The 24,370-nt window shown below is 49.2% G+C and overlaps 1 protein-coding gene and 1 long non-coding RNA gene across 4 annotated transcripts in view; one reads left to right on the plus strand and one right to left on the minus strand.

Annotated features, from left to right (window-relative positions):
- Itgal (integrin subunit alpha L) overlaps nucleotides 1-20,288 on the minus strand; it is a 40,772-nt gene extending 20,484 nt beyond the window's left edge. For 2 of the 3 annotated variants that reach the window (XM_037210412.1, XM_037210409.1), the window contains exons 1-15: nucleotides 20,054-20,286; nucleotides 18,959-19,058; nucleotides 17,199-17,293; nucleotides 17,023-17,090; nucleotides 15,460-15,577; nucleotides 15,210-15,340; nucleotides 14,327-14,472; nucleotides 9,677-9,809; nucleotides 9,408-9,558; nucleotides 7,951-8,024; nucleotides 7,725-7,857; nucleotides 3,367-3,518; nucleotides 2,719-2,856; nucleotides 1,895-2,089; nucleotides 1,621-1,751 (exon numbers count right to left, since the gene is read on the minus strand). In XM_037210412.1, coding sequence (XP_037066307.1) covers nucleotides 1,621-1,751; nucleotides 1,895-2,089; nucleotides 2,719-2,856; nucleotides 3,367-3,518; nucleotides 7,725-7,857; nucleotides 7,951-8,024; nucleotides 9,408-9,558; nucleotides 9,677-9,809; nucleotides 14,327-14,472; nucleotides 15,210-15,340; nucleotides 15,460-15,577; nucleotides 17,023-17,090; nucleotides 17,199-17,293; nucleotides 18,959-19,058; nucleotides 20,054-20,108 — 1,820 coding nt within the window. In that variant the 5' untranslated portion in view covers nucleotides 20,109-20,286. Of the gene's footprint in view, nucleotides 1-1,620; nucleotides 1,752-1,894; nucleotides 2,090-2,718; nucleotides 2,857-3,366; nucleotides 3,519-7,724; nucleotides 7,858-7,950; nucleotides 8,025-9,407; nucleotides 9,559-9,676; nucleotides 9,810-14,326; nucleotides 14,473-15,209; nucleotides 15,341-15,459; nucleotides 15,578-17,022; nucleotides 17,091-17,198; nucleotides 17,294-18,958; nucleotides 19,059-20,053 lie in introns of all 3 variants that reach the window. The other variant, XM_037210417.1, reaches the window with a different exon arrangement.
- Nucleotides 20,289-22,817: 2,529 nt separating this feature from the next.
- Nucleotides 22,818-23,844, plus strand: LOC119087534. The gene is made up of 2 exons (XR_005091001.1): nucleotides 22,818-23,460; nucleotides 23,647-23,844. It is a non-coding gene; the product is annotated as an uncharacterized LOC119087534 (long non-coding RNA).
- The last annotated feature ends 526 nt before the right edge of the window (nucleotides 23,845-24,370 follow it).

The raw sequence follows: 24,370 nt of genomic DNA on the forward strand, positions 1-24,370 counted from the left end.
GGGAGGGGAGAGAGAGAGAGAGAGAGAGAGAGAGAGAGAGAGACCCACTTATACCACATGACACAATGGTAGGTTACATGCTGGGGTTTGTGGTATTAGGAAATAGACTTAGCGACTGTGCTCATTGCCATATGATAGATAGATAGATAGATAGATACATACATACATACATACATACATAGATAGATACATAGATACATAGATACATAGATGATAGATAGATAGATACATACACACATAGATAGATAGATAGATACATAGATACATAGATACATAGATACATAGATGATAGATAGATACATACATACACACATAGATAGATAGATAGATAGATAGATAGATAGATAGATAAAGATAAGGTCTTACTATAGGCCTTGGTTGACCTGGAAATCACTATGTAGACCATGTCATGCCATATAATATTCAGAATAAATTTCAAGCTTTTTATTACCCATGATGTATTTATTACCTGTCCTAAAAGTCTAACTTCCTACCACAATGCCCCTGGGACAACCACATTCTAGGCACATTTCCCTCTTTCCTATCAGTCTTCCACCTTCCTTATGGCCTTGACACAGGCTGGGATTTCTATAAACCTCTCAACCTGGGCTTCTGCCAGCCTACACATTCTCACCTTTCAGTTCTCAGCTCCAACACCAGCCCCTCAGAGAGGCCCTGATCTGCGATAGGCCTGTCTCTGCTACTGCCTTACAGAGCCTGTTCGTCTCCTTGTGGCCCTCAGCAGTCTACCTTCAAGTTTTCATTATACCTGTTCTCACACACACTCAGTGCTCAGTGTCTGCCCCAGTGTTCAAGGTGGGGCAGGTGCTGAGCATGATGGTAAATCCCTGGAATCCTGGCAAAGGGAGGTAGAGGCGCAAAGACCTTGACTTCAAGGACAGCTTGGGCTCCCATTCTGAGCTCTAAGCCAGCCTGTACTCCACTGTGACCCTGTCTTGAAAAGACAAAACAAAATCCCCCAAATGAAAAACAAAACAATGTGGACCACCAAACCAGGCCATGGACTTTAAAAAACAAAACAAAACAAAACAAAAGCAAACAAACAGACAAACAAAAACAAGACAAAAAAGTTTTGGCAACCACACTAAGGGTGAAGTGCAGTGATAGAACGCCTTCCTAATCTGCACAAGGCTCTGGATTCTATCCCCACCATACCCTCAAAACAGAAAGGGGGGCAGCAAGTTGGCTCAGAGGGTAAAGGAGTTTGCCTCCGAGCCTGGGACCGGAAGGACAGAGTCGTGCTCTGATCCCCACATGTGGTGTGGCATTGCATGAGAGTAAACACACACAGAGACATACAAATGAGCATAATTTTTAAAGGCATAACATCTATTCCCTGTACCATGTCACTAACAAAGCAGAAAATGTCACCAGTGCTTCAGAAATGGAGAAACCTGGGCTTCAAGAACCCACGCCTTCAGATCCAGAGACTTGGGTTCAAATCCCTTCTCTGTCTCTGAGTAGTGGCTGCTGAGCCTGGGGTAAGATGTTGAAACCGTGAGGGAGGGCTGGCTGCCCAGAGTTGGAGCACAGCGCCCCTGAGGCTCCGCGAAGGAAGAGAGCTACATTGATCCGGGCCACTCGGGAAGTCCGTCTTACCTCAGCACAATCACCCGGCCCTGGGCTCCGACAACTACATCTGCCAGCCTGTCCCCTCCGAGGTCCTTCACCCCATGGATGGAGCGTCCAAACCACTGGATTCCTGGGGACACCTGGGTTCCTTGGATTCTCTGGGAGGGAGCAAGAGAGAAAGAGATGCTAAGCCGAGAGAGGTCGGGTGCAGGAAACAAAGTCAAGGCTCAGGCTGGGCCATGAGCCTTGAGGTTTCAAGGTGCATGAGGTCCCAGTTCGATGGGCAGGCAGGGTACCTTACCTGGCTTGGCTGGGGATTCAGCCCACCAGGCTGCCCATTGAAGATATACACGGCCCCCTGCTCCTCCAGAGGGGCTCCCACGGCCACGTCTGTCAGCCCATCCCCATTGATGTCTGTCAGGGCGGTTATAGAAGCTCCAAACCGACCAAGTGGGTAGCCAGGGTTGCCCTGCAGCTCTGAAACCATGCTGAACACCTTCATGGGAAGGAGATGGATCACACCTTAACCTCTTTTTTGTTTTTATTTTGTTTTTCGAGACAGGGTTTCTCTGTGTAGCTTTGGTGTCTGTCCTGAAACTTGCTCTGTAGACCAGGCTGGCCTCAAACTCACAGAGACCCGCCAGCCTCTGCCTCTCAAGTGTTGGAATGAAAGGCATGTGCCACCACTGCCCGGCTTACACCTTGACCTCTTAACTTCAGCAAACTTTCCCAGAATGTGGCATTGTGGTTGATACATTGAAAAGCACAAAAGAAAGGTGTGACCAAGTCCTCAAAGCATCTCAACGCTGCTGTCAGGCTGACAGCCCAGTCCCTTTCCATCTACATGACCTTGTGGCTCTGAGACAGGAGGAAGCCTCCCTAGCCTTGCGCTCCCATCCGGAACACACGGCTTGTAGGTCTTAGGAGACCATCAACAATGAAATGAGGCCATGTGTACAACACTTGGCGCCGGGCTTTGCACAACATACCACAAAGACTACAGTGCTGTTTGTTGTTTAAAGGGTCTCGTTGGCGTAGCGGAGAAGTCCTTCAGAATAACCCAGACCCGAGCAGAGCTTCCCACCTCGCCCCCCTCCCTGCATCACTGGGAGTCCTGGTTCTCACCTCTCTTCTCTGGTAAATAAACACCCGGCCTCCTCTCTGCTCCCCATAGAACAGGGGCACGCCAATCAGTAACAGCTCTGCCTCCCCATCGTGGTCCAAGTCAACGCTACAGAGCTCCCCACCAAAGTAAGATCCAATCTGTGGGGACAGGAAGGCACCCCAGGAAGAGTCATCAGGGGCCGGCAGGAAGTGCGGGTCCCCTCCCACCCCTCAGCTGCACCACATCCACCTTCCCCCACCTCAAATGCAGGACCAGGTCTAGGTTCCACCCTTGAGCTTATGTGAATTAAGATGCGTTGGGCCCCTGGAGGGTCAGTGTCTTTTTTTTTTTTTCTATTATCAGCTTGATACAGTATAATTCCCCCCGCCATGTCGTTTATTGAAGGAGGGAGGAGGTCTTAAATACAGGCTTACAGCACAATGGGAGAACCCCGGAGGGGAGAAGTTCACTGCCGATGTTTTACAATCTTGCATCTAAGCTGTTAACGAGGGTCAGTGTCTTAAGGTGGAGAGTGGAGAAGGACGATTTGCCTCCGAGTCTGTTCTAAGCAGCAAACGCGGTTCATCCCACACAGCACAGTATTTGCAGGGCACAGGAACCATCATCACTCATGTTGCCCTGGTGGACACCCTTCCGGCCACTCTCACCTGAGTCCCCTCTATCTTCTGGATCTGACTCCAGGGTCCTCCGGTTTTGGGTGCTTGGAAGAGCAGTACTTGTCCAACATGGTGGTACCGTGGGGCTCCCACTGCCAGCAGTGACATGGAGCTATGGGAGGGCAGCCAGGCCACAGCGTAACCTAAACCGAGGTGAGGAACTTGGAGTTAGAGGTACAAAGGCTGCTGGGGGAAGGAGAGCCCACACCAGCGAGCTCATAACAAAGATACAAAGAAGGGGGCTGGAGAGATGGCTCAGAGGTTAAAAGCACTGACTGCTCTTCCAGAGGTCCTGAGTTCAATTCCCAGCACCCACACAGTGACTCACAACCATCTGTAATGAGATCTGGTGCCCTCTCCTGTATACATAATAAATAAATAAATCTTAAAAAAAAAAAAAAGATACAAAGAAATAGCCAGAAGACCTTTTGCCGGAGAGCGGCAGTCATATGCACTGAAGAGCCTTACCACCCCAGAACTTCTCAATTGTGGACAACCCGCTAAGCCAGGGGACAGTCAACCATGTGCCGATGGACAAAGAGTCTGCTGAGGCACAATTTAATTTCATGTATATGAGTGTTTTACCTGTACGTCGGTATGTGGCCCATGTGTATACTTAGCAACCATGGAGACCAGAAGAGGGTGTCAGACTCCTTGAAATTGGCATTACAGGTGGTTGTGGGCCACCATGTGGGTGCTGGGAATCAAACTCCAGTCCTCTGTGAGAGTAGTAAGTGCTTGTGGGAGCCCACAACTGACTCAGTTTCCCAGTTTGAATCTGAAGTCTATTCTAAGTCAATAGAGTTCAGGGTTGTATGCTCCGAGGCTGTGAGAAAGTCCTGATTAGCCCACAGAGTCTCCTTGAAGGGCTGTGAGAAAGTCCTGATTAGCCCATGGGAAGGAACACACTGTCTAGCTAGACACAGGCTGCTGATGCCAGCTGGGGGTATACTGAGATAGAAAAGAAACTGCCTGCTCCTTGCTGCAAGGCAGGATAGATAGTGGCTGAATGCCTGCGCTGTGCGTTGTTCTACCTCTGTCCTTCAAGACTGTGTATAAGCTGGCTGTGGAATAATCTCGGGGCTGTCGGGCACTGACCGGCAGACCGCTCGACTCTTTTCTGTCTTCTTCGTTGTCTCTGCAGTCCGCACACCTCTACCCAGCTACCCAGTTGGCAGGCTCTGACAAGTGCTCTAAATAAATGAGCCATTTCACGCACCCTTCCCACAAGGTTTAACCAAGGAGGGAAACCCCACCCTGATGTGGGCGGCACCATCTCATGCTGCGCTCCAGGACTGAAGGAAAAACAGTAATTTTTTTTTAACTACAGATGAATGGTGACCTCAAACTCCTGCCACCGTGTCCTCCCCGCCGGTGTACTGTGTCCCTTCCTAAGCTGTGAGCCAAAAATAACCCCTCCTTCCCTGTGCGCCTCGTCAGGGATGTTGTCAGAGCAACAAGGTGAGTAACTCACACAATCTCCTCAGAAGGAGGCAGAGCAGAGCGTGGTGGCGCACGCCTTTAACCCCAGCACTTGGGAGGCAGAGGCAGGTGGATCTTTGAGTTCGAGGCCCGCCTGGTCTACAAAGCAAGTTCTCGACAGCCAAGGCTACCCAGAGAACCCCTGGCAAAGTTGATGTGCGTGTTGAAAATGAAGAGCTGGAGTGCTGATGCATGATGCACACTTGTACGCAACAGCACAGGGAATCTGCAAGTTCCACATCAGCCCAGCTACTCACATCAAAAGACACGGGAGGGAAGGAGACGTGAGGAACGTCCATGCTTAAACATGTTACTTCAAAACCCTCTTTGAGGAGGGAGAGCTGGTTCGGCAGTTAAGAACACTGGCTGCTTTTTTTCAGAGGACCCAGGGTCCCAGTACCTATGGTGGCTCACAGTTCCAGGGTGTATGACTCCCTCTTCTGGCCTTCAAGGGCACTGCATGCACATGGTATACAGACATACATGCAGACAAAACTATACTCATAAAATAGAAATATGTATGTCTCGGGGTTTGGGACACCCCCATTGATAGAGGACTTGCCTAGCAAGCACAAGGCCCCGGGTTTGGTACTCAGCTCCGGAAAAAAAAAATACATATGTGTGTGTGTATATATGTGTGTGTGTATGTATATATGTGTGTGTATGTGTGTGTGTATGTGTGTGTGTGTATGTATATATGTGTGTGTGTATGTATATATGTGTATGTGTGTATGTGTGTGTGTGTATGTATATATGTGTGTGTGTGTATGTGTGTGTGTGTATGTGTATGTATATATGTGTGTATGTGTGTGTGTGTGTATGTGTGTGTATCTCAAAATGTCTCAAAAAGAAAAATCTTTTCACCAAGACAGCAGCAAAAGTGAAAAGGAACCCCTATCCCCCAAAGCTGAAGCCACAGCGATGCTGAATGACATCCACAGCCACCCAAAGATGACCACATGTCACCCACTTCCTGGTGGCCCAAACTGCTGTGGCTCTGGAGGTAGAAGAGCACCCCAGAAGAAACACCGCCACCCAGCTCCCCTGGTCACTGTGGACGACAAGACCAGAGCAAACAGGCTGTGAAGACCTCGAAGCCACTACCAGGTCAAGATCAAATCTTGATAAGGCTTGACAGGAAGAAGACACGTGACCCCAGCTACTGCTCTGGGTGTTACCACAATAAATAAATAAATAAGGTAAGTATGGAGCCGGGCACTTTAACCCCAGCACTTGGGAGGCAGAGGCAGGTATATCTTTGAGTTTGAGGCCAGCCTGGGCTACATAGTGAGTTCCAGGTGGGAAACTTTGTCATCCCCCAAAACCAGAAGTAAACAGCTCAAGAGTCTACCCGGATCTTTCTGCAGAACAACTGAAAACAAGAAAAGCACAGGAAGGGAGGGCAGAGAGGCTGACTCTCATCCTGTTCAGTGTGTGAAGCACAGCCTGAAGAACGCCCTGGGAATCAGAGATGTGGCTTAAATCCCAGGGCCATGACTTCCTAGCTGTGTGACCTGGTAAAAATCACTCCAGCCTCTCAGTCTGTTTATAATCCTAAAAAAAATAAAAAGGGAACAGCACCAGCTGCATGGAGATGATTCTGAGAATCAGATAAGACCACAGATAAGACATGAGACATAAGTATGTCTCATTCCGCTAAAGAGAGCTAACGTCGGAAGGACAGCAAGAGAGAGGAAAGGCCTACTGTACAGAGTCAACTGAAGAGCATCAGGGTATGGCCCTGGGGCAGCCTGGGAAGAGCTCCTCAGACAGAGCAGCAGCCTGGAGCTGTGCAGTGAGATCTCAGCAGGCCATGAGCAGAAACACCCTGGCAACTGTGACCAGACAGATACATTTCTTTTTCTCTGTGCTTAGCATGATTTCTTTTTTGAGGGGGAGGGGATCGAGACAGGGTTTCTCTGTGTAGTCACGGCTGTCCTGGAACTCACTCTGTAGACCAGGCTGGCCTTGAACTTAGAGATCTGCCTGCCTCCGCCCCCCCAAGTGCTGAGATTAAAGACATGCTCCACCACTGCCCAGTAGCTTAGCATAGTCTTTTTTTTATTTAGTTTATGTATTTGAGAGAGAGAGAGAGAAAATGAGAGAGAGAGAGAGAGAGAGAGAGAGAGAGAGAGGGAGAGAGAGAGAGAGAGAGAGCGCCCTGGGAGGCCAGAAGAGGGTATCAGAGTCCCTGGAGCTGGAGTTACAGGTGGTGTGAGCTGCCCAGTGTAGATGCTAGGAACTGAACTCTGGTCCTCAGCATGAGCAGCAAGCACTGTTAATCTCCCCACTCCCCCCAACCCCACTTCCTTTCTGAGACAGACTCTCTCTGTTTGAGTCATGATGACCTCTGAACTCTCAGTCTTCTTGCCTCGGCCTCTCAAGGTGTTGAGATTACAGGCCTGCACCATCATCGTGTCTAGCTGAAAAGAACTCTTGAAATTAAATTAAACCGGGCTGGTATGATGCCTCAGCAGGTGACAGCTGTTGCCACCAAAGCTGATGATCTCTCTGAGCTGGATTGCTGGGACACGCATGGCAGAAAGAAGAACTAACTCTTGCAAGTTGTCCTCTGACCTCCACACATGCCCTGTGGCCTTCACATACAATCTATCCTAGAATACAGAACAGCTTGTCTCAAAAAAAAAAAAAGTCCACACCTGTCATCTAGCATTTAGAAAGCTAAAATAACAGGCTTGCGGTGAGTTCCAGACCATCTTGGACTAGGTCAGACTCTGCCTCAAATCTTCCTCTCCCTCGAAAAGGAAAGAAAGAAATCAAGAGGTAAGTCTGTTTCCACTGTCATTTTGAAAGCTAGTCTGAGTGACTCTCCAACCTCTCCAATCAGAACAAAGCAGCAAGCTCACCCAGATAGCCTGCTCTCATATCTGAGGTTAGTGGTTCATTCCCAACAAATGTGGCATCCTGCAAATCTTCCTTCAGGTCCAGAAAGCCCCCAGCCCAGTCCTTGGCTCCAGCTGCTCCCACAACTGCACGGCCCTGCTCGGAAAAGGAGAGGAACAGGGTGAGTATCATCCTGTGCCAGCTGAGCCGACCGCATCCCCACAGCACCCTCATCTCATCATTCGGCACCTCGCTGAGGTCTGCGCTGATTCCACTGGAGGAGAGCTCCATGTCAAAGGATGTCATGTCTTGTCTGCTTGTGCCTGTGGGACAAAGTAGACCCAAGGAACAATGAGAAGGGGGACATCCGTGGGAACAGTGAGCAGGAGGCACAACACTGACCTTGGGACAGGCAGGAAGCCTAAACTTGAGCGTTACCAAATCATGGTTTTTCAAGGGTCTGACCACACAGTGGATTTGGCCCCATACCTATGTGCACAGAGGCAGCACTATTTGGACCCAGTGTATTAGGTTTTTTTTTGCGGGTTTTGTTTCTCTCTAGAAATTGAGAGAAGGCATGGTGAGGGGTGGATCTGGAAGGAGTTAGAGGATGAGAGTCGGGAGTGATTGAAATAGACAGTATATCGAGTCAGGAGTGGTTCCACTACTCGGGAGGCAGAGGCAGGCAGATCTCTGTGAGTTTGAAGCCAGCCTAATAATCTACACAGTGAGTTTCCAGACACCCAGGGCTAAAATAAAATTGTATATATTTATATAAAATAAAATTTATGCATGAAATTCTCAAAGATTAAATAAAATACTACATGTTTTTCAAAAGAGTTCTACAGTTGTGGGATACCTAGGCCATCATTGTATCATAGCAACAGAAAAGTAACCAAGACAAGGTTGTTTAATGTAGTGGGATTTGCTCCACCCGTGACCTTGGGCTATACAGCCCAAAGGAGGAGATGAAGCAAATACCTCCACTAGCTTTTGGTACTTTGTTACAGAGGCCACAAGGAACTAATACAACAGCTGAGTTTTACATCCAAAAATAACTGGTATTGCCTTCTTCTATTTATTTATTTATTTATTTATTTATTCATTCATTCATTCATTCATTCATTCATTCATTTATTTGTGACAGGGTCTCTCTATGTAGTCCTGTCTGTTCTGGAACTCACTATATAGATCGAGCTGGTCTTGAACTCACCGAGATCCTCCTGCCTTTGCTTCCTGAGTGCTGAGACTAAAGACATGCACCACTCCGACCTTACTGTTCTCATGTAACAGAAAAGAATGAAGTGAACAGAGAAGAAGAGATCTGTCTGAGGTCACACAGCAAGCAGGAGGCAGCAAGGATCCTTGACCAAGTCCACCTGGGCCCACCCTATGCACCACAGTGCGTCTTCCTCTGAGCTGGGCACTGAGGCCACGTCCCGGCACAGGGGACTGCCCTGTGGATCCTGATTCCTACAAGCACACTCGGCTGCCTGGAGAAAGTCTCCGTTTTCAGTCCTCCATCTGAGGTCTTCATCCAAAAGCGCCTCTTATTCCAGGTCAGGAAAGAGCGCCTGTGGGCTCCTCTCCTAGCTTCTGCCAGGTTGCCCATCTTATGTCATGTGGGGCCCGCAATCAGTGATGGTGAGGTGAGCCATCTGCCCAGCCTCTCTCCTCTCCACCTGCTGCCAGGGCCTGGGACTCACCCTCAATTGTGTAAATCCTCCTCTGCAGCTCATCAAATAGACCCTTGAGCTTCTCAAATTTGTCCAAAATCTTGACAAAATCCTTTGTGGGTTTTGAGGCAAACATGTGAAGACTCTCCTGACTTTTTGGAGTCTTAAAATGCTTTCCAGCCTGTGAGGGAAAAGAGCGAGAGCTGGAACACCCCAAATCTCTGACCAGTTTTCCATCGGTCAGAAGACCTTGGCACACTGAGGAAGGAGCCTGGAACTGAGAGGAAGAGGGGCCATACCCCGATGATGTAGCGGATGATGTCTTGGGCTGCGTCGATGTTTCCAGTGTCAGTAGCCTCTCCATCGGTGATGATGATAAGCACCTTGGTAGCATCTGGCCGGGCACCAGACTCTTCTTTGAACACGTTGGTCCTGTGTCCAAGGAAGGGGAATGTGAAATTCCTCTCAAAGCAGAGCCCAAGGCTTCCCTCCCCCACTGCTCACCGGATCATTGCCCGGCCAATCACGAGAAAGCCTTTCTCTAATCTACCAAGCAGGTCTTCCAAGCCTTCAAGTGTTCTAGCCCCAAGCCCACCCTTTGGCCACCCTCTCCCTCTGGATTGGTGGGCTTCGCTCTGTCGTGAGTAGCCCGGTGGCATGTCCCAGGGTTCACGTGGAGCAATGGGGACGTCTGAGGAGTGACTCTGGGTTTTGCCTACTCTCCATTCTGATCACGTGACAACCACAATGTAGTCAGCTGTAGCCGTTTGTCTATATGAAATTCCAGTGGGGAAAAGGACTCCGTGGCCAGAGAGATGTGGAGTCGCTTTTTCCAGGCAGGCAATCCATCAGTCCCTTCTTCCTTCCCACCACGCCCAGCTGCCTTCACCTCTGCTACAGCAGAGAAATGGTTTTCTTTCTTTTTTATTTATCTATTTTGAGACAGGGTCTCGCTACTATGTTGCCCTGGCTGGTCTGGAACTCATTATGTAGACTAGACTGGCCTCGAACTCCCTGAAATCCACCTGCCTCCACCTCATGTGCCACAACACTCAACCCAAGAAGAATCTTCCTAAGAATGTAAATTAGTGTTGGGTGCCATGGTATATGCCTTTGATCCCAGAACTTGGGAGGTTAAGGCAGGAGGATTGTGAGTTAGGAGCCAGCCTGGGCTACACGAGTGAGACCCTATCTCCCAAAACAAAGCAAAACACAAATGAAGATAAACCAGACCATTGCTTCTCTGCTCAAAACTCCTCATGACTTATTCTGGGGAAGTCAAGACCTCACTACAGATTCAGTCCTCACTCATCTGAACTCCCACTACCACGATCTGACCACATCTTCTGCCATGTCGCCCTTCTTTATTCTCTCCAGCCACAGAGATGGCCTGGTTCCCTTTTCTTTCCTCAAGATTTTAGTTTAATTATGTGTATTCACATGTGTTGGGGGGGGGATGTGCACATGAGTGCAGATGCCTGAAGAGGCCAGAAGAAGGCATTAGATCTCCTGGAGCTGGCGTTCCAGGCTGCCCAGTGTGGATGCTGAGAAATAAATTTGGGTGCTCTCCAAAGTAACGCATGTTCTGAACCACTGAGCTGTCTTTTTGAGACAGTTTCACTACTTAAGGTCTAGCTGACTAAACTCCCTATGTAGCCCAGGCTGACCTGGCACTCCCTAGTAGCCCAGGCTGACCTGGAACTCCCTGTGTAGCCCAGGCTGACCTGGAACTCCCTGTGTAGCCCAGGCTGACCTGGCACTCCCTGGGTAGCCCAGGCTGACCTGGAACTCCCTGTGTAGCCCAGGCTGACCTGGCACTCCCTGTGTAGCCCAGGCTGACCTGGCACTCCCTGTGTAGCCCAGGCTGACCTGGAACTCCCTAGTAGCCCAGGCTGACCTGGCACTCCCTGTGTAGCCCAGGCTGACCTGGCACTCCCTGTGTAGCCCAGGCTGACCTGGCACTCCCTGTGTAGCCCAGGCTGACCTGGAACTCCCTGTGTAGTTCAGACTTTCTTGGAACTTGCATCAATCCTCCTGCCTCTGCCCCCTGAGTGCTGGCATCAGAGCATGTGCCAGCACATCTGGTTCTTCTTGAACATGCCAGATTTGCTGAAGTTGGCTCTTAAGTGTCCTCCCCAAGGCTTGGTCTCCTGAGTGGCACTCTTGGCAGCTGGAGGAACTTTCAGGAAGTGGAACCTAGTGAGAGGTCTCGAAGTCATTGAAGGGGACAGCAGGACCCTGACTCCTTCCTCTTTCTCTCCTTGACGTCCGAGTCATTCGGTGAGCAGGTTCTTCCTGCCGTGCCCTCCTGTTAGGAGTGCTGCTCTGACCTGAAGCAGTAGAGCCTAGATGGTCGCAGACTGACGCTTCCAAACCTGAGCAAGGGTGGGAACTTAATGGTAGCACGCTCGTCTACATGGAGGCCCTGGGTTCCAATCCCGTGGCACACACATAAGCTGCCAAAACTATGCACCTAAGCAACCTTTCCTTTATAGGTTCATGGTCACAGATGTTTGCGAGTGATGGAAAGCTTCCTCTGGGCCTGCATGACTCAGGGCCTCGCATCCAGGAAGTCGTCTCAACAGGACCCCTCTCTAGCTGAGTGTAGTGGTACAGGCCTGTGATCCCAGCACTTGAGAGAGTGAGGCCGGAAGATCAGGAGTTCAAAGCCAGCCTCGTCTGCACAGTGAGTTTGAGGCCAGCCTGGGGCTATCTGAAGAAAGCCTGTTTCAAATCATCGTTCTCTGCCAAAGTTCCCTCTCCGGTCTCCCCATGCAATTTCTTTACTTCTCTGTACAGCACGTTCATCTGCTGCGCTACGTAACTCGCTTACTTATCTCGTTTATCACGCTTCTCTCTTACTGAAATGTTAAGCACCAAGAGGGCAGACGCTTCACTCACTGGGAATATGGATGCCTAGTACCTAGAACTTGACAACAGCCCTCAACTGGCAAAGTCCAGCCTGTCCTCAGTTTACTAGCTAAGAACAACTTTTTTTTTTTTTTTTAATCTTGAAAGAGTATAAAGTCGAACAATGAAGAATACGGAACAGATGCCACCTCCAGACAGAACACTACAGGATTTATTCTCTGGTCTTGTGCAGAAAAAGTTGGCCAAGTCCTGACTCAGTCACAGGACTCTGCCCAGGACAGTCAGAGGTCAAAGTGTTTATGACACACATCTCCATGACCACTTTTGTGTCCTCTCATAATCGACACCTTTTAGAGTGTCTTGTGACCATGTGGGGACCTCTTCCCCTAACAAAACCCCTTCCAAAGATGGACAAGGTGGGTATGCCTGTCATCCTAGCAAGAGGCAGGCTGAGGCAGGAGGATTGCCATAAGTTTGAGGCAAGCCTGGGCTGCATAGTAAGTACCAAGCTAGTCAAGACTACATAGCAAGACTGTCTCAAATAAAGACCCCTTCCCATAGCGGGGAGACTCCAGTGTCTGCGTTTGTATCATTTGACCACACTATCAAGTAGACCCAGGCCACAGCTGAGCGGACCTTGAACACACAAATCAGGTCAACTAGTTACATTTTCTCCCCTGGAAAATGGAACTGGGGTTTGCACGTCTCAGTTGAGGGACAGAGATTGCTGACTTTCAAACCCATGTGGCTCAACCTTGTCCCCACCACAGCCTCTACAGAGAAAACAAAAAGGCCACACAGATCAACTAAGCCCAGAAGAAAGACACAGAGCAGCACCCAGAGCGTCTTCAAAGGCACAGTGCACGCTGTTTATGTTCAACTTACACAAGTGTGGCAGAGAAGAGAAAATGGAAAAAAGAAAAGTGAGATGGCAGGGACCTTTCCTCCTAGTCACACAGTCTGAGTGTGTGTCCCGGGATCATGGAAGGAAATGGGGGTGTCGGTCCTCTGGCCCTCAGTCTAGTCTGAGCTCCCATCCCTGCTGGCCACTCTAACGTTCCAAGGCAAGCTTTTGCATTAGTTTTTAAAAACATGTATGTGTGTATCTGTGTGGATGTGTTCATGTGTGCGGATATGCACATGACATTGCACACGTGTGGTCAGAAGACAGTCTTGGTGTGGGTCCTCAGGTCTTGTTTGGCGCAGGCCTCTGTCCTGTTTGCCGCTGCCCCATGTCGTCAGGCTAGCGGGCCCAGCCACCTCTAGGAGGTTCCTCTGTCTCTTGCCATCTTGCCATTACCTCAGATCTTCACAGGGAGTCTAGGCATCTGAACTCATGTCACCAAATGCATATAGCTACCATCTTTACGCCATCTTCCTAGCCTGTTTTACCTTTTGTTTTGTCTTGGTTTTGGTTTTTTTGGTTTGGTTTGGTTTGGTTTTTTTGAGACAGGGACTCTCTACAGAGCCCTGGTTGTCCTGGAACTTCCTATGTAGACCAAACTGATTTCAAACTCACAGAGATCCTCCTGCCTCTGTCTCTTGGGTGCTGGGATTAAAGGTGTGCGCCACCACACCTGGCTGCTGTGTTAGATTTTAGAGATGGGGGTCTCACTATAGTGTCTGAACTCCTGGGCTCAAGTGATTGGCCTGCTTCAGTCTCCTGAGCAGCTAGGATTACAAGGAGGCTCCCTATGCCTGGCTCAAGGTAGACTTGGGGGGATTTTCTAAAGATTTTTGTGTGTGAGAGCTGTACTGTGGTGGCCTTTAATCCCAGCACTCAGGAGGCAGAGCCAGGCAGATCTCTGTGAGTTCGAGGCCAGCCTTGTCTACAGAGTGAGATCCAGGAAAAGTTCCAAAGCTGCACAGAGAAACCCTGTCTCAAAAACCAAAAAAAAAAAAAAAAAAGGGGGGGTATGGGTTAACCACATGCTGCTCTCCACCTGAATTGATACAGTAAACTGCCACACTCGGCACCTGCCCACTGACTTCCTGCATCCCGCTGCTGGAAGAGCAGGCTCTCATAGAGCTGGTGAATAGACACGGACGGACACGTCTCTCCTCCAAAGGGCACTTACACTACATAGTTGATGGCGCCAAAGGTGTTGGTCAGTAAGCTCATGTGTTGGACACCGCGTAGCAGAGCATCGGGGTCCTTCTGTTGAACGTAATCCAAGAACGTAAATTCTGTTCGGTACGACGTGGAAAACTGAACAGCAGCAAACTGGGGCAGAGAGGAAGACATGGTATGGGGTTACTAGTCGTGCCACCACGCTGTCCGGCTCCAGCCCGCTTTCCTCCCCCGCTTGCAAACTGCCACCCAACCCCAGTCTCTGCCTCTTATGCAGACCTTGAGGAACCCTACTCCACACCCCTACCCCAAATCGTTCTGGAAAATGAACATAAACATAAACAGATGTAGAAACCTCTGCTTTACCTAGAGGTGAGTGCTAGGCTCCTGATCTCTGGGCCCACCTAACTCACCGGTAGGGATGCCTCCCAGTAACCCTGTCTGTGACGCCACTTAACCAGGCAGAGTGAACTCTGCCGGGGACAGCTGCGTCAGTCAGAATCTCTTTAGAACTGGGGCTTTGCAGGAGGAATCAGCTGAGAGGAAGTTGCTCTTTTGGAACTTTATCATGCAAGTTTAGGAGTTTGCTACAGGCCAGGAAATCTCAAGAGAAGCCTGTCTACAGAGAAAGTGGAGGGGAAAGGCGGAGACAAGCACAAAAACCTGCCACTGAGAACTGGGCCGCTTTCCACTCGCTTTTGACTTGGTGCTGCCAGGGGTCTGGGCACAAACGTGCCCACGCGTTCTGGACACACACCTCATAATACTTTTCCTCGATTGGCGTCTCGGGTCTGCAACTAAGGATCCCAGTGTGTGGATGTACCTGGTAGGAAGTGTTGGATGTACCTGGTAGGAAGTGTGGATGTACCTGGTAGGAAGTGTGGATGTACCTGGTAGGAAGTGTTGCTGAGCTTCCTCATCACATCCTTCATGAAGTCCAAGATCTTTTCAAAGTCCTGTTTATTCAGGCTTCCTGAGCCATCGAACAGGAATACTAGGTCCACCTTGCTCTTCATGCACTCTGCAGAGACCACATGCAAACAGGCCTAACTGACCACGTTGGGCCTGCTGTGCTGGCTGGCTCCTGTGGAAGCCAGCTCCTCAGAGGTATTTCTACCCACAAGATCTCCAATTCCTTACCCTGATAAGCAGGATACCCTTGTAACACGGGTCCCCCCAGACTCTGGGGAAAGAAGAAACACTGGCCACTGAGGTAGGTATTCTGATCACATGTCCGAGACAGTCCCGGATCACAGGCCTGAAGGCAGCAAAGGGGAGAAATTAAGGCTTCCCTGTGTTGTGTTTTTCAAGTGCTGTCACCAGAGAATAAAAGCCTTCGGGATCCCGTCCCCCTCCCTCACTTCCAAACCGCTTGCTTTCCTTTCTTCCTTCCTTCCTTCCCTTCCTTTCTCTCTCTCTCTCTCTCTCTCTCTCTCTCTCTCTCTCTCTCTCTCTCTCTTTTTCTTTCTCTCTTTTTAAGACAAGGTCTCTCTGTGTAACCCTGACTGTCCTGGAACTCACTCTGTAGACCAGGCTGGCCTTGAACTCACAAGATCCACCTGCCTGTACATCGTGAGTGCTGGGATTCAAGGTATGTGCCACCATACCCAGCCCAAATGGTTTTCAAAGTAAAGCCTTTCTGCCTCTGAGGGTCTCCACATCCCCAGTGCCAGTGTTCTGTAACGGTGGATGCTCACCACCTGTGGAATGACATCTAACCTCCTTAGTTCATCACAGTGCCCTACATTTCCAGGGCTACCCCTCCCAACCCTTCATGCACCAAATCGAAACCTCACCTTTCCAGAATAGATAGTACTGCTCTTTGCCTTTATAACTACAGACTGAAGTTTACAGACAAGGCTTTTGTTCTTTGTACATCTTTGTATCTTACAGCCTTACCCCCATGGAATCTAACACAGTGCCTGATCTGTAATAGTAGTTAAGTAAACAAGTCACAAGTAAACACAACATCGCATGGAGGCACATGCCTGTAATCTCAGCATTGGGGAAGATGAAGCAAGAGATGGCCAGCCTGGGCTACATATCAGGGCCCTGTATCAATTAAAACAACAATAACAACAACAACCCACTAACTGTACAAATCTGTAACTATTGGAACATTAAAAATAATTGTGGGCTGGAGAGATGGCTCAGAGGTTAAAAGCACTGACTGCTCTTCCAGAGGTCCTGAGTTCAATTCCCAGCACCCACATGGTGGCTCACAACCATCTGTAATGAGATCGGGTGCCCTCTTCTGGCCTGCAGGCATACATGCTGTACACATAATAAATAAATCTTAAAAAATACAATAATTGTAAGTAGCCTGTATATAGATGTGCTGTGTAGCTCATTTGGAGGCAGAAAGACTAGTAGTTCAAGGTCAGCCTCAGCTATGTAGTGAGTCTGAGGCCAGCCCAGACGATGTGAGAAAGGCAGGAAGACACTGACTCCTAGTCAGTTCTCAGAAAGCATCAGCTGAACCCAAATCTCTGATGCTGCTAACATTTTATCAGGTCTTTTATCTATTTCTTTTTCCTTTCTGAGACAGGCTCTCATTATGTAACCCAGGCTGGCTCGTAACTATGCAGCCCAGGCTGTCTCAGCTGTCCTGTGCTGGGATTACAGGTCTATACCCCCATATCTGGATTCTCTTTCCCAGTGCTCAGCTCCCCAGACCCTAATAACATCACACGAAATTCTTACCAAAAGGCTTCCATCGGTGGCGTCTGTCACTAGGGTCATTCCCAAGTATTTGGAGGTATAATTAGAACCTGTACACACCAGAAAGGCAACATGGAGGAACTCTGGCCACCAGGTGTGTTGGGGTCAGCCTCAGTTTCCCCAGGACCCCACTTCCCATCTCCTTCCTCCTTACTCACCTTGCAGGCTGAGTTGCTGGCAGGAACCACTGCTTGGATGACACTGATAGAGACTTCCTGTGCTGTTTCCCTCACCGGGAGCTCCCACAACAACCCTGACGGGAAATCTCACTTGTGAGATGAAGTTGCCTAGGCCTTTGCCTACCCAGTGCTTCTTTTCTTATTTCCTACCCATTCCTTCTTCCTTCCTTCTTCCTTCCTTTCTTTTCTTTTCTTTCTTTCTTTCTTTTTTTTTTCTCTTCTCTTTGAGACAGGGTTTCACTATACAGGTATCCCTGATTAGCCTAGAACTTGTATGTAGACCAGGCTAGTCTTGAACTCACAGAGATCCAACTTTTCCTCTCTCTCTCAAGTGCCAAGAGTACAGTTGTGCACCACCACACCAGGCTCTTTTGTTTTGTTTTTTGTTTTTTCAAGATGGGGTTTCTTTTTGTTGCTGTGGCTGTCCTAGAACTCGCTCTGTAGACCAGGCTGGCCTTGAACTCACAAAGATCCGCTTGCCTCTGCCTCCTGAGTACCAGAATTAAAGGTGTGCGCCGCCACCAACCAGCTATGTATCTTAACAAGTACTTCAAAGTGGTGCAAGGCTGATAGTTCTGTGGGTAAAGGTGCTTAACCAGCTTGACAACCTGAGCTTGATTTGCTCTCCAGGACCCAAATGGTAGAAGGAGGGAACTGACTCCAGCAGGTGTCCTGACTTCCACATGTGCAGTGTAGTATTCATGTACACACACACCACCAACGATAATAATCATATGCTAAAAAACTTGCTGCCAAAGCCATTCAGCTCTTACTCTTCAGGGGAGCTCCTCCGTGTCCTCTTTCCAAATAGCCAAATAGCATCATTCTAGAACATTAAGACTTCTTTCCATTTGCAGTCTAGAAGAGTGGTCTGTCAGATGGACACCTTAAGATTTCATTCCCTTAGTCATCAACTCCAAAGTTATTTTGTGACGACACAGGCCTGGCATCTCCGCTACTCAGAGATTGAGGCAGGAGGAGAGTAAGTCCCAAGCTAGCCGTGGGAATTTAATAAGACTCTGTCTCAAAATAAACTTAAAAAGAAACCAGGTCCGGTGGCACCCCAGAGGTAGAGGCCAGGGCATCAGAAGTTCAAGACTATGCTCGGCTACAGCAAGTGTGAAAGCTGACTGATCCACAGACCCTGCCTCCAACCAAAGCAAACAAGGAAATGAAGACTGAGAATGCAGCTCAATGGAGAGCTTGCCTGACACACAGATCAGTGTTCAAACACCACCACCAACAACAACACCACCAAAGCCATCAATGACCAAGCTTGCCTGACACACTGATCAGTGTTCAAACACCACCAACACCACCAACACCACCAAAGCCATCAATGACCAAGCTTGCCTAACACACAGATCAGTGTCCAAACACCAACACCACCAAAGCCATCAATGACCAAGCTTACCTGACACACAGATCAGTGTTCAAACACCACCAAAGCCATCAATGATGAAGCTTGCCTACTATGTGCTCAACTAGGTTATAAATTAGGAAAGGGAGGGGAGAGGTCCCCTAGACATTCATGCAGCACATTACCCATCACCCTCATTGTGTGGTATTGGAGAGCCTTCCCCTGTCTCAAAGAGTCCATCTAGCAGATACTTGCAGAAGTGAGGCCAGCTCCTGAGAGATGACACGCCACCCCACCCCTGGCTCTCTGACCCTGGGCAGATGTGGGGCCCTGCACACTCTGCTGGTGGTGGAGGGGGGTTGAAAGGGTAACAACTCACCCATTTCCAACCTGCAAGACCCGGTACCCAAAGTGTCTTCCAGCGTGTGCCAAGAAGCTCTGCGCATGCCGCGTGTCCAGGTTGTAGCTCCAGGCCTTGACTGGGGGAAGTAAACTTCAATCAGCTGCTTCCTGTCTGGACCCCACATCCCACGTGCCGCCCCAGGGCCTCTTCCTCAGAACCCAGAGGCTGCCAACACCCCAGCAGAGATGGACTGGTGCCAGGACTTTCCCTCCAAGAGCCTGGACTGGAGACCACGAGATGACATCGTCTGTCTCCCACAGCACAGGCAACTCCTCCCAGACCCGAGGACTCAACTTCCCCCTGGACCTACTGGCAAAGAAGGAAGGGTAAGAAGGCGGAGGCCCTTGAGAAAGCCAGGGAAAGAGGCCCCCAAGCAGAGAACGACCAAGTTCCCAGGCAGGGACCAAAAGAGGGTGCCCTGATGTCCCACGGCTGCTCTACACACTGCTCTTTCCTGGGGGTCTTGCAGCCTAGCACCTGAGAACCCCAAGGATCAGCCTCATTGAATCTCCATCTCTTATGCCCAGCAGGGGACTCAACTCAAGCTCCCCAGCTCTACCCACCAGGCACAGGTATCTCCTGAACCTTTAGAATCAACACTCTCCTCTTCCAGCAAGAGTGTCATCCTCAGACTCTGGCCCAGCTTTCCTTACAGTCAGACTTAGCGCCCTGTGTCCTGGGATGTCAGGCATGAGGGTACCCTTATTTATTCAAGTGAAGGTGGGGTGGGGGGTGGGGGTGATGCTTCTGAAAGGGAAAGACTTGCCTAAACTTCCAAGGAGAGCTAATACAGTGGAGGTGGAGCAGTAACCCGACCCCAAATTCTCCTCCCAACCCTGGGTCCCACCAACCATCTACCTAAACCCTTGAAGCCTGCTCCGCCTCCCCCACAGCTTTCTTCCCCCGTCTTTTCTCTCCCTGACTTCATGTGGTTCCCACGATCTCTCTGAGGCTCCCGGGGCCCACATCGCTTGTGCCACCCGACCCTTAGAGTGGCTCCTCATTTTCTTCAGCTCTACAAAGCCTTCTAGTTTCTCCTGTCCCTTTCCCCATCCCTCCTGGATTTCCTACCAAACAGCTGGAGTCCCAATAGCAACAGTCTGGGGTCGGTGATGCGGAAACTCATCTGCGTCAAGGAGGGACCTGTGGGTCCAGCCTCAGTCTCTGAGAGCTCTTGAGATTTTCTGGCAACCTAGACAGGGTGGAAGAGGGAAATGGCGGTGCCTCCTGCATGGGGCCCCTTGCAGTGTGACTTTCTCAGGGCCACCAGGCTGGCGACACTGGGTGGGGGTGGAGGGAGGGGTATGCTCCTGCCGGGGTTGTGAAACCTCTCGGTTCAGAGAGGAAGTATAAGCAGGTTAGATACACTTCCTGTGCCTACTTGCATTTTCACATCATCCGAGAGCAGACAGCAAGGCGGGTAAATGATGGCCTCTTCAGCTGCGCAGCCTCAGTCCCCGGAAGACGCGTGGAGGCGCGATAGAGGGGGAGGGGCACACAAGAGGGTCTGGATGGGGGCAAGAGAGGGGAGAAGTGCTGTAATTATAATCTAAAACAAAACACAAAAAAAATAAGAGGTCTGCTCAGGAAACAACCCTTAAGCGATGCTGCTGAACCACAGAGGAAGAATGTGGGTGATAAGAAGATGGGGAGATAGAGCCTGGAGCGAGCTACAGAGTGGAATGTTCCAGAGCTAATTTTGTTTCTTAAAAAATGAAATAAAATCCTTAGAATGGGAGGAAACATTTACCAGAAGCACAGATGATGATGCAGGAGAACTCGAGACAATAGATGGAGAACTTGGGACACAAAGACACCTCGACGACAACAAGACAGCTTTGGAGCGCTTCTCTTCTTTATTAATTTCCTTTTTAAAAAAAAAAATCAATTACAATTTACTAGCCGGGTGGTGCGGGGCATGTCTTCAGTCCCAGCTAGCTCGGGTCTAGCCTGGTCTAGAGAGCAAGTTCCACGACAGGCAGGACTACACAGAGAAACCCTGTCTTAAAACAAAACAAAAAACCAAAAAGTAACAACAACAACAACAACAAATTCAACTACTGAGCCCGTGAGATGGCTGGGTGGATAAAGAGACTTGTGGTGCCCGCCTGACCACCGAGTTCCCCCCAGAGACCACATAGGTCAAAGTTATCCTCTGACCTCCATGTGTACTCACTCATCACACACATGTGATAATTTAGAAAATCAAGGTTTTATAAATGAATATACTTTTAAAAATTAAAAATAAGTCATTCTTTTTTTTTTTTTTTCAAACTGACGGCTTCATACTGATGCAGGACTTGCTCTGTGGCTGAGCCACACCCCTCAGTTCAGGTTATTTATGTTTCAAATGAGCAAAAGGTTTGGGAAGACATTTCTTTCTGTGATGCGGGCATTGATTCCAGGCCCTGTGGGCTAAACAAGCATTCCCCCACTAGCTACATCCCCCCCGCAGCCCAGGCAGACATTTCTTTACAAATGATATGTGAATGGCCAACAAGAAGTTGAGGGGATGCTCAACAATATTAGTCCTTAAAGAAAGGGCAGAGCCAGGCAAGGCAGCCTGTAATCCCCACGCTTGGGTATGGAGGCGGGAAAGAGAGCCAATGCATGCCACAATGCAGACCCTGAAGACAGGCTCCGTGAGAGCAGCCAGGCACAAAGGCTCACATGTGGAATTTCCTTTGAGTCACAGGTACAGAACAAGTATAAATTTTTTGTATGTGTGATGTTGGTACTCAAATGTAGCACCTCAGGCTGCTGGTTAAGTTATCTACCATTGAACTACAGTCCCAGCCTGGAGAGAGAGAGAAGAGTAGCTGAGAAGGAGCCGGAGAGAGTGGCTGCTAGTGGGTTCGACCTCTGTAATTAATATTTAATGTTCTGGGTTTGATAGTCGAGAAGATTGTACAACTTTATAAACATATATGTTTTGTTTGTTTTGTCTTTTTTTTTTTTTTTTTCTCAAGACAGGGTTTCTCTGTGTAGCCCTGGCTATCCTGGAACTCAGCTCTGTAGACCAGGCTGGCCTCAAACTCACAGAGATCCGCCTGCTTCTGCCTCCCAAGTGCTGGGGTTAAAGGTGTGTGTGTGTGTGTGTGTGTGTGTGTGTGTGTGTGTGTGTGTGGTTTTGGTTTAAGATAAGGTCTCTTTTGGCCCAGGCTGGCCTCATACAGCAATCTTCCTGCCTTGGCCTTACAGGAGCAACACACCTGGTCTGAATATATCAACAGAGACTGGATTGGCCACTTACTCTCTGACATGTGTCAAAAATGTGCAGTGGAAAGAAAGAACACAGCTTAGTCAACAAACTGCTTGCAAAGCTGGATGTCTCCTGCCGAAGGGTGAAATGAGAGCATTCTTCTACCTTGAAGAAAAATCAACTCAAACTGGATCAAAGTCACTTCAAGATGTGGGTGTAGGCTAGTGGTGGTGGTGGTGGTGGTGGTGGCAGTGGTGGCAGCAGCAGCAGCAGCAGCAGCGCCCGCCTTTAAGCCCAGCACTTGGAGGCAGAGGCAGGGGGATCTCTTTGGAGGCAGAGGCAGGGGGATCTCTGAGTTTGAGGATGGCCTGGTCTACAAAACAAGTTCCAGGACAAATAGGGCTATTGATTACACTGAGAAACCCTGTCTTAAAAAACCTACAAAAAAGGGGAAAAAAAAGATTTACCCTTTCTTGGTGAGTGGATGAGGGGTGGGAAGGGGAAGAAAGGAGGTGGGGGAGGGAACAGGAGCAGAGGAGAGAGGGGAAATTGTGGTTGGTATGTAAAATAAATTTTAGAAATTTAATTTAAAAAAAGAAGAAGAAGAGACCAGCATCACTGAGGTGAAATCTTCTGGCAAGTGTTTCCTGAGAGTCAGCACAAAGGAGCTGTGTTCCAGAGGCGGCCAAGGTTGTACCTCAGGCTGGGAGCTGGACTTGCTAATGTGTCACAGATGGTACAGGTTTTGAAGGCATGAAGGGGTCATGGAGAGCAGCTGAGGCTTGGCACTGAGAGGCCAGGAGAGGCCACTGGTGAAGGTGCAGCCTCAGTGGCAGTTGAAGGCCCAGGACTGAAGGGGTCATGCGAAGAAGTTGAGGTTTGGCACCATGAGGAGAGCCTGTGAGAGGCTATTGGTGAAAGCGCAGTCCAGCTGCAGCAGAGACCCCAGCACTTTGGAGATGCCAGCACCTGGGATGACCACCAAGAACAGCAGCAGCAGGGGAGTGGAACCTGCTGGGGCCTAGAAGACGAGCTGTGTGTGCTGCAGAGGGCGGAGCCGGAGAGGTGACCCAGGCACTTCGGAGAAGCCCAGAAGATTGGGAGTGGATCCCAGACACTGGACACTCCATTATTTACACGTTGGGGGATTTCGTTTTGCTTTGTTCGGATTGTGATTGTGTCCTGGTTCTTCCCTCTTGAAGTAAGAAAGTACTTAATTTGTTTTTGATTTTACAGGAGTCCCCAGTTGAGAGATTTTAACCTTGTTTAAAAAGAGGTTTTGGAGCCGGGCGGTGATGGCGGACGCCTTTAATCCCAGCACTCGGGAGGCAGAGCCAGGCGGATCTCTGTGAGTTCGAGGCCAGCCTGGGCTACCAAGTGAGTCCCAGGAAAGGCTCAAAGCTACACAGAGAAACCCTGTCTTGAAAACCAAAAAAAAAAAAAAAAAAAAAAAAAAAAAGAGGTTTTGGAGTTTTACAGAGAATTTGGATTTTAAAAAAGACTGGATATTTTTAAGGAGTTCAAATGTGTAAGGCTGTGGGACTTTTATGTTTGTAAAGTGGTTTATATTGTGATGTGTTTATTAATGTGTGATCTCGGGGATGAGCAAGAAAGGAAACGTTGTGGCTTAAAAAAAAAAAGAGTTCAAGGTCACCCTCAACTGCTTTGTGAATTCAAGGCCAACCAGGAGTACACGAGACCCTGTCTCAAAGGCAAAACAAAATAATATTCGCATGTGTGTGTTTTGAAAATCTAAAGGACGAGAGCGGTGCAGTGGTTCAGTGTGCTAAGGCCTTGCTGCCAAGCCTGACGACTTGAGTTCAGTCCCTGGGATCCACACAGTAGAAACTGAAAACCATCTCCTCCAAAAGTGGTCCTCTGACCCACACATGCAACCCCTCCACTACATACACAATAAATAGCAAACAGATTAAAAACAAAAAACTTGCCCGGTGTGGTGGCACATGTCTTTAGTCCCAGCCCTCGAGAAGCAGAGGCAAACAGATCTCTGAGTTCAAGGCTAGCCCGTTCCTACACAGAGAAACCCAGTCTTGACAAAACAAAATAAATTAATAAATGAAAATCTAACAGATAGACAAAAATGTTTTCCCTTTGAGACAGACTGGTGTTGAACTCCTGGACAGCGGAGGGTGACTCTGGACCCTCCTGCTGCCAGCACTGTTGTG

Source organism: Peromyscus leucopus, chromosome 1 (genome assembly GCF_004664715.2).
Source record: "Peromyscus leucopus breed LL Stock chromosome 1, UCI_PerLeu_2.1, whole genome shotgun sequence".
In the NCBI taxonomy this organism is placed as follows: Eukaryota; Metazoa; Chordata; class Mammalia; order Rodentia; family Cricetidae; genus Peromyscus; species Peromyscus leucopus.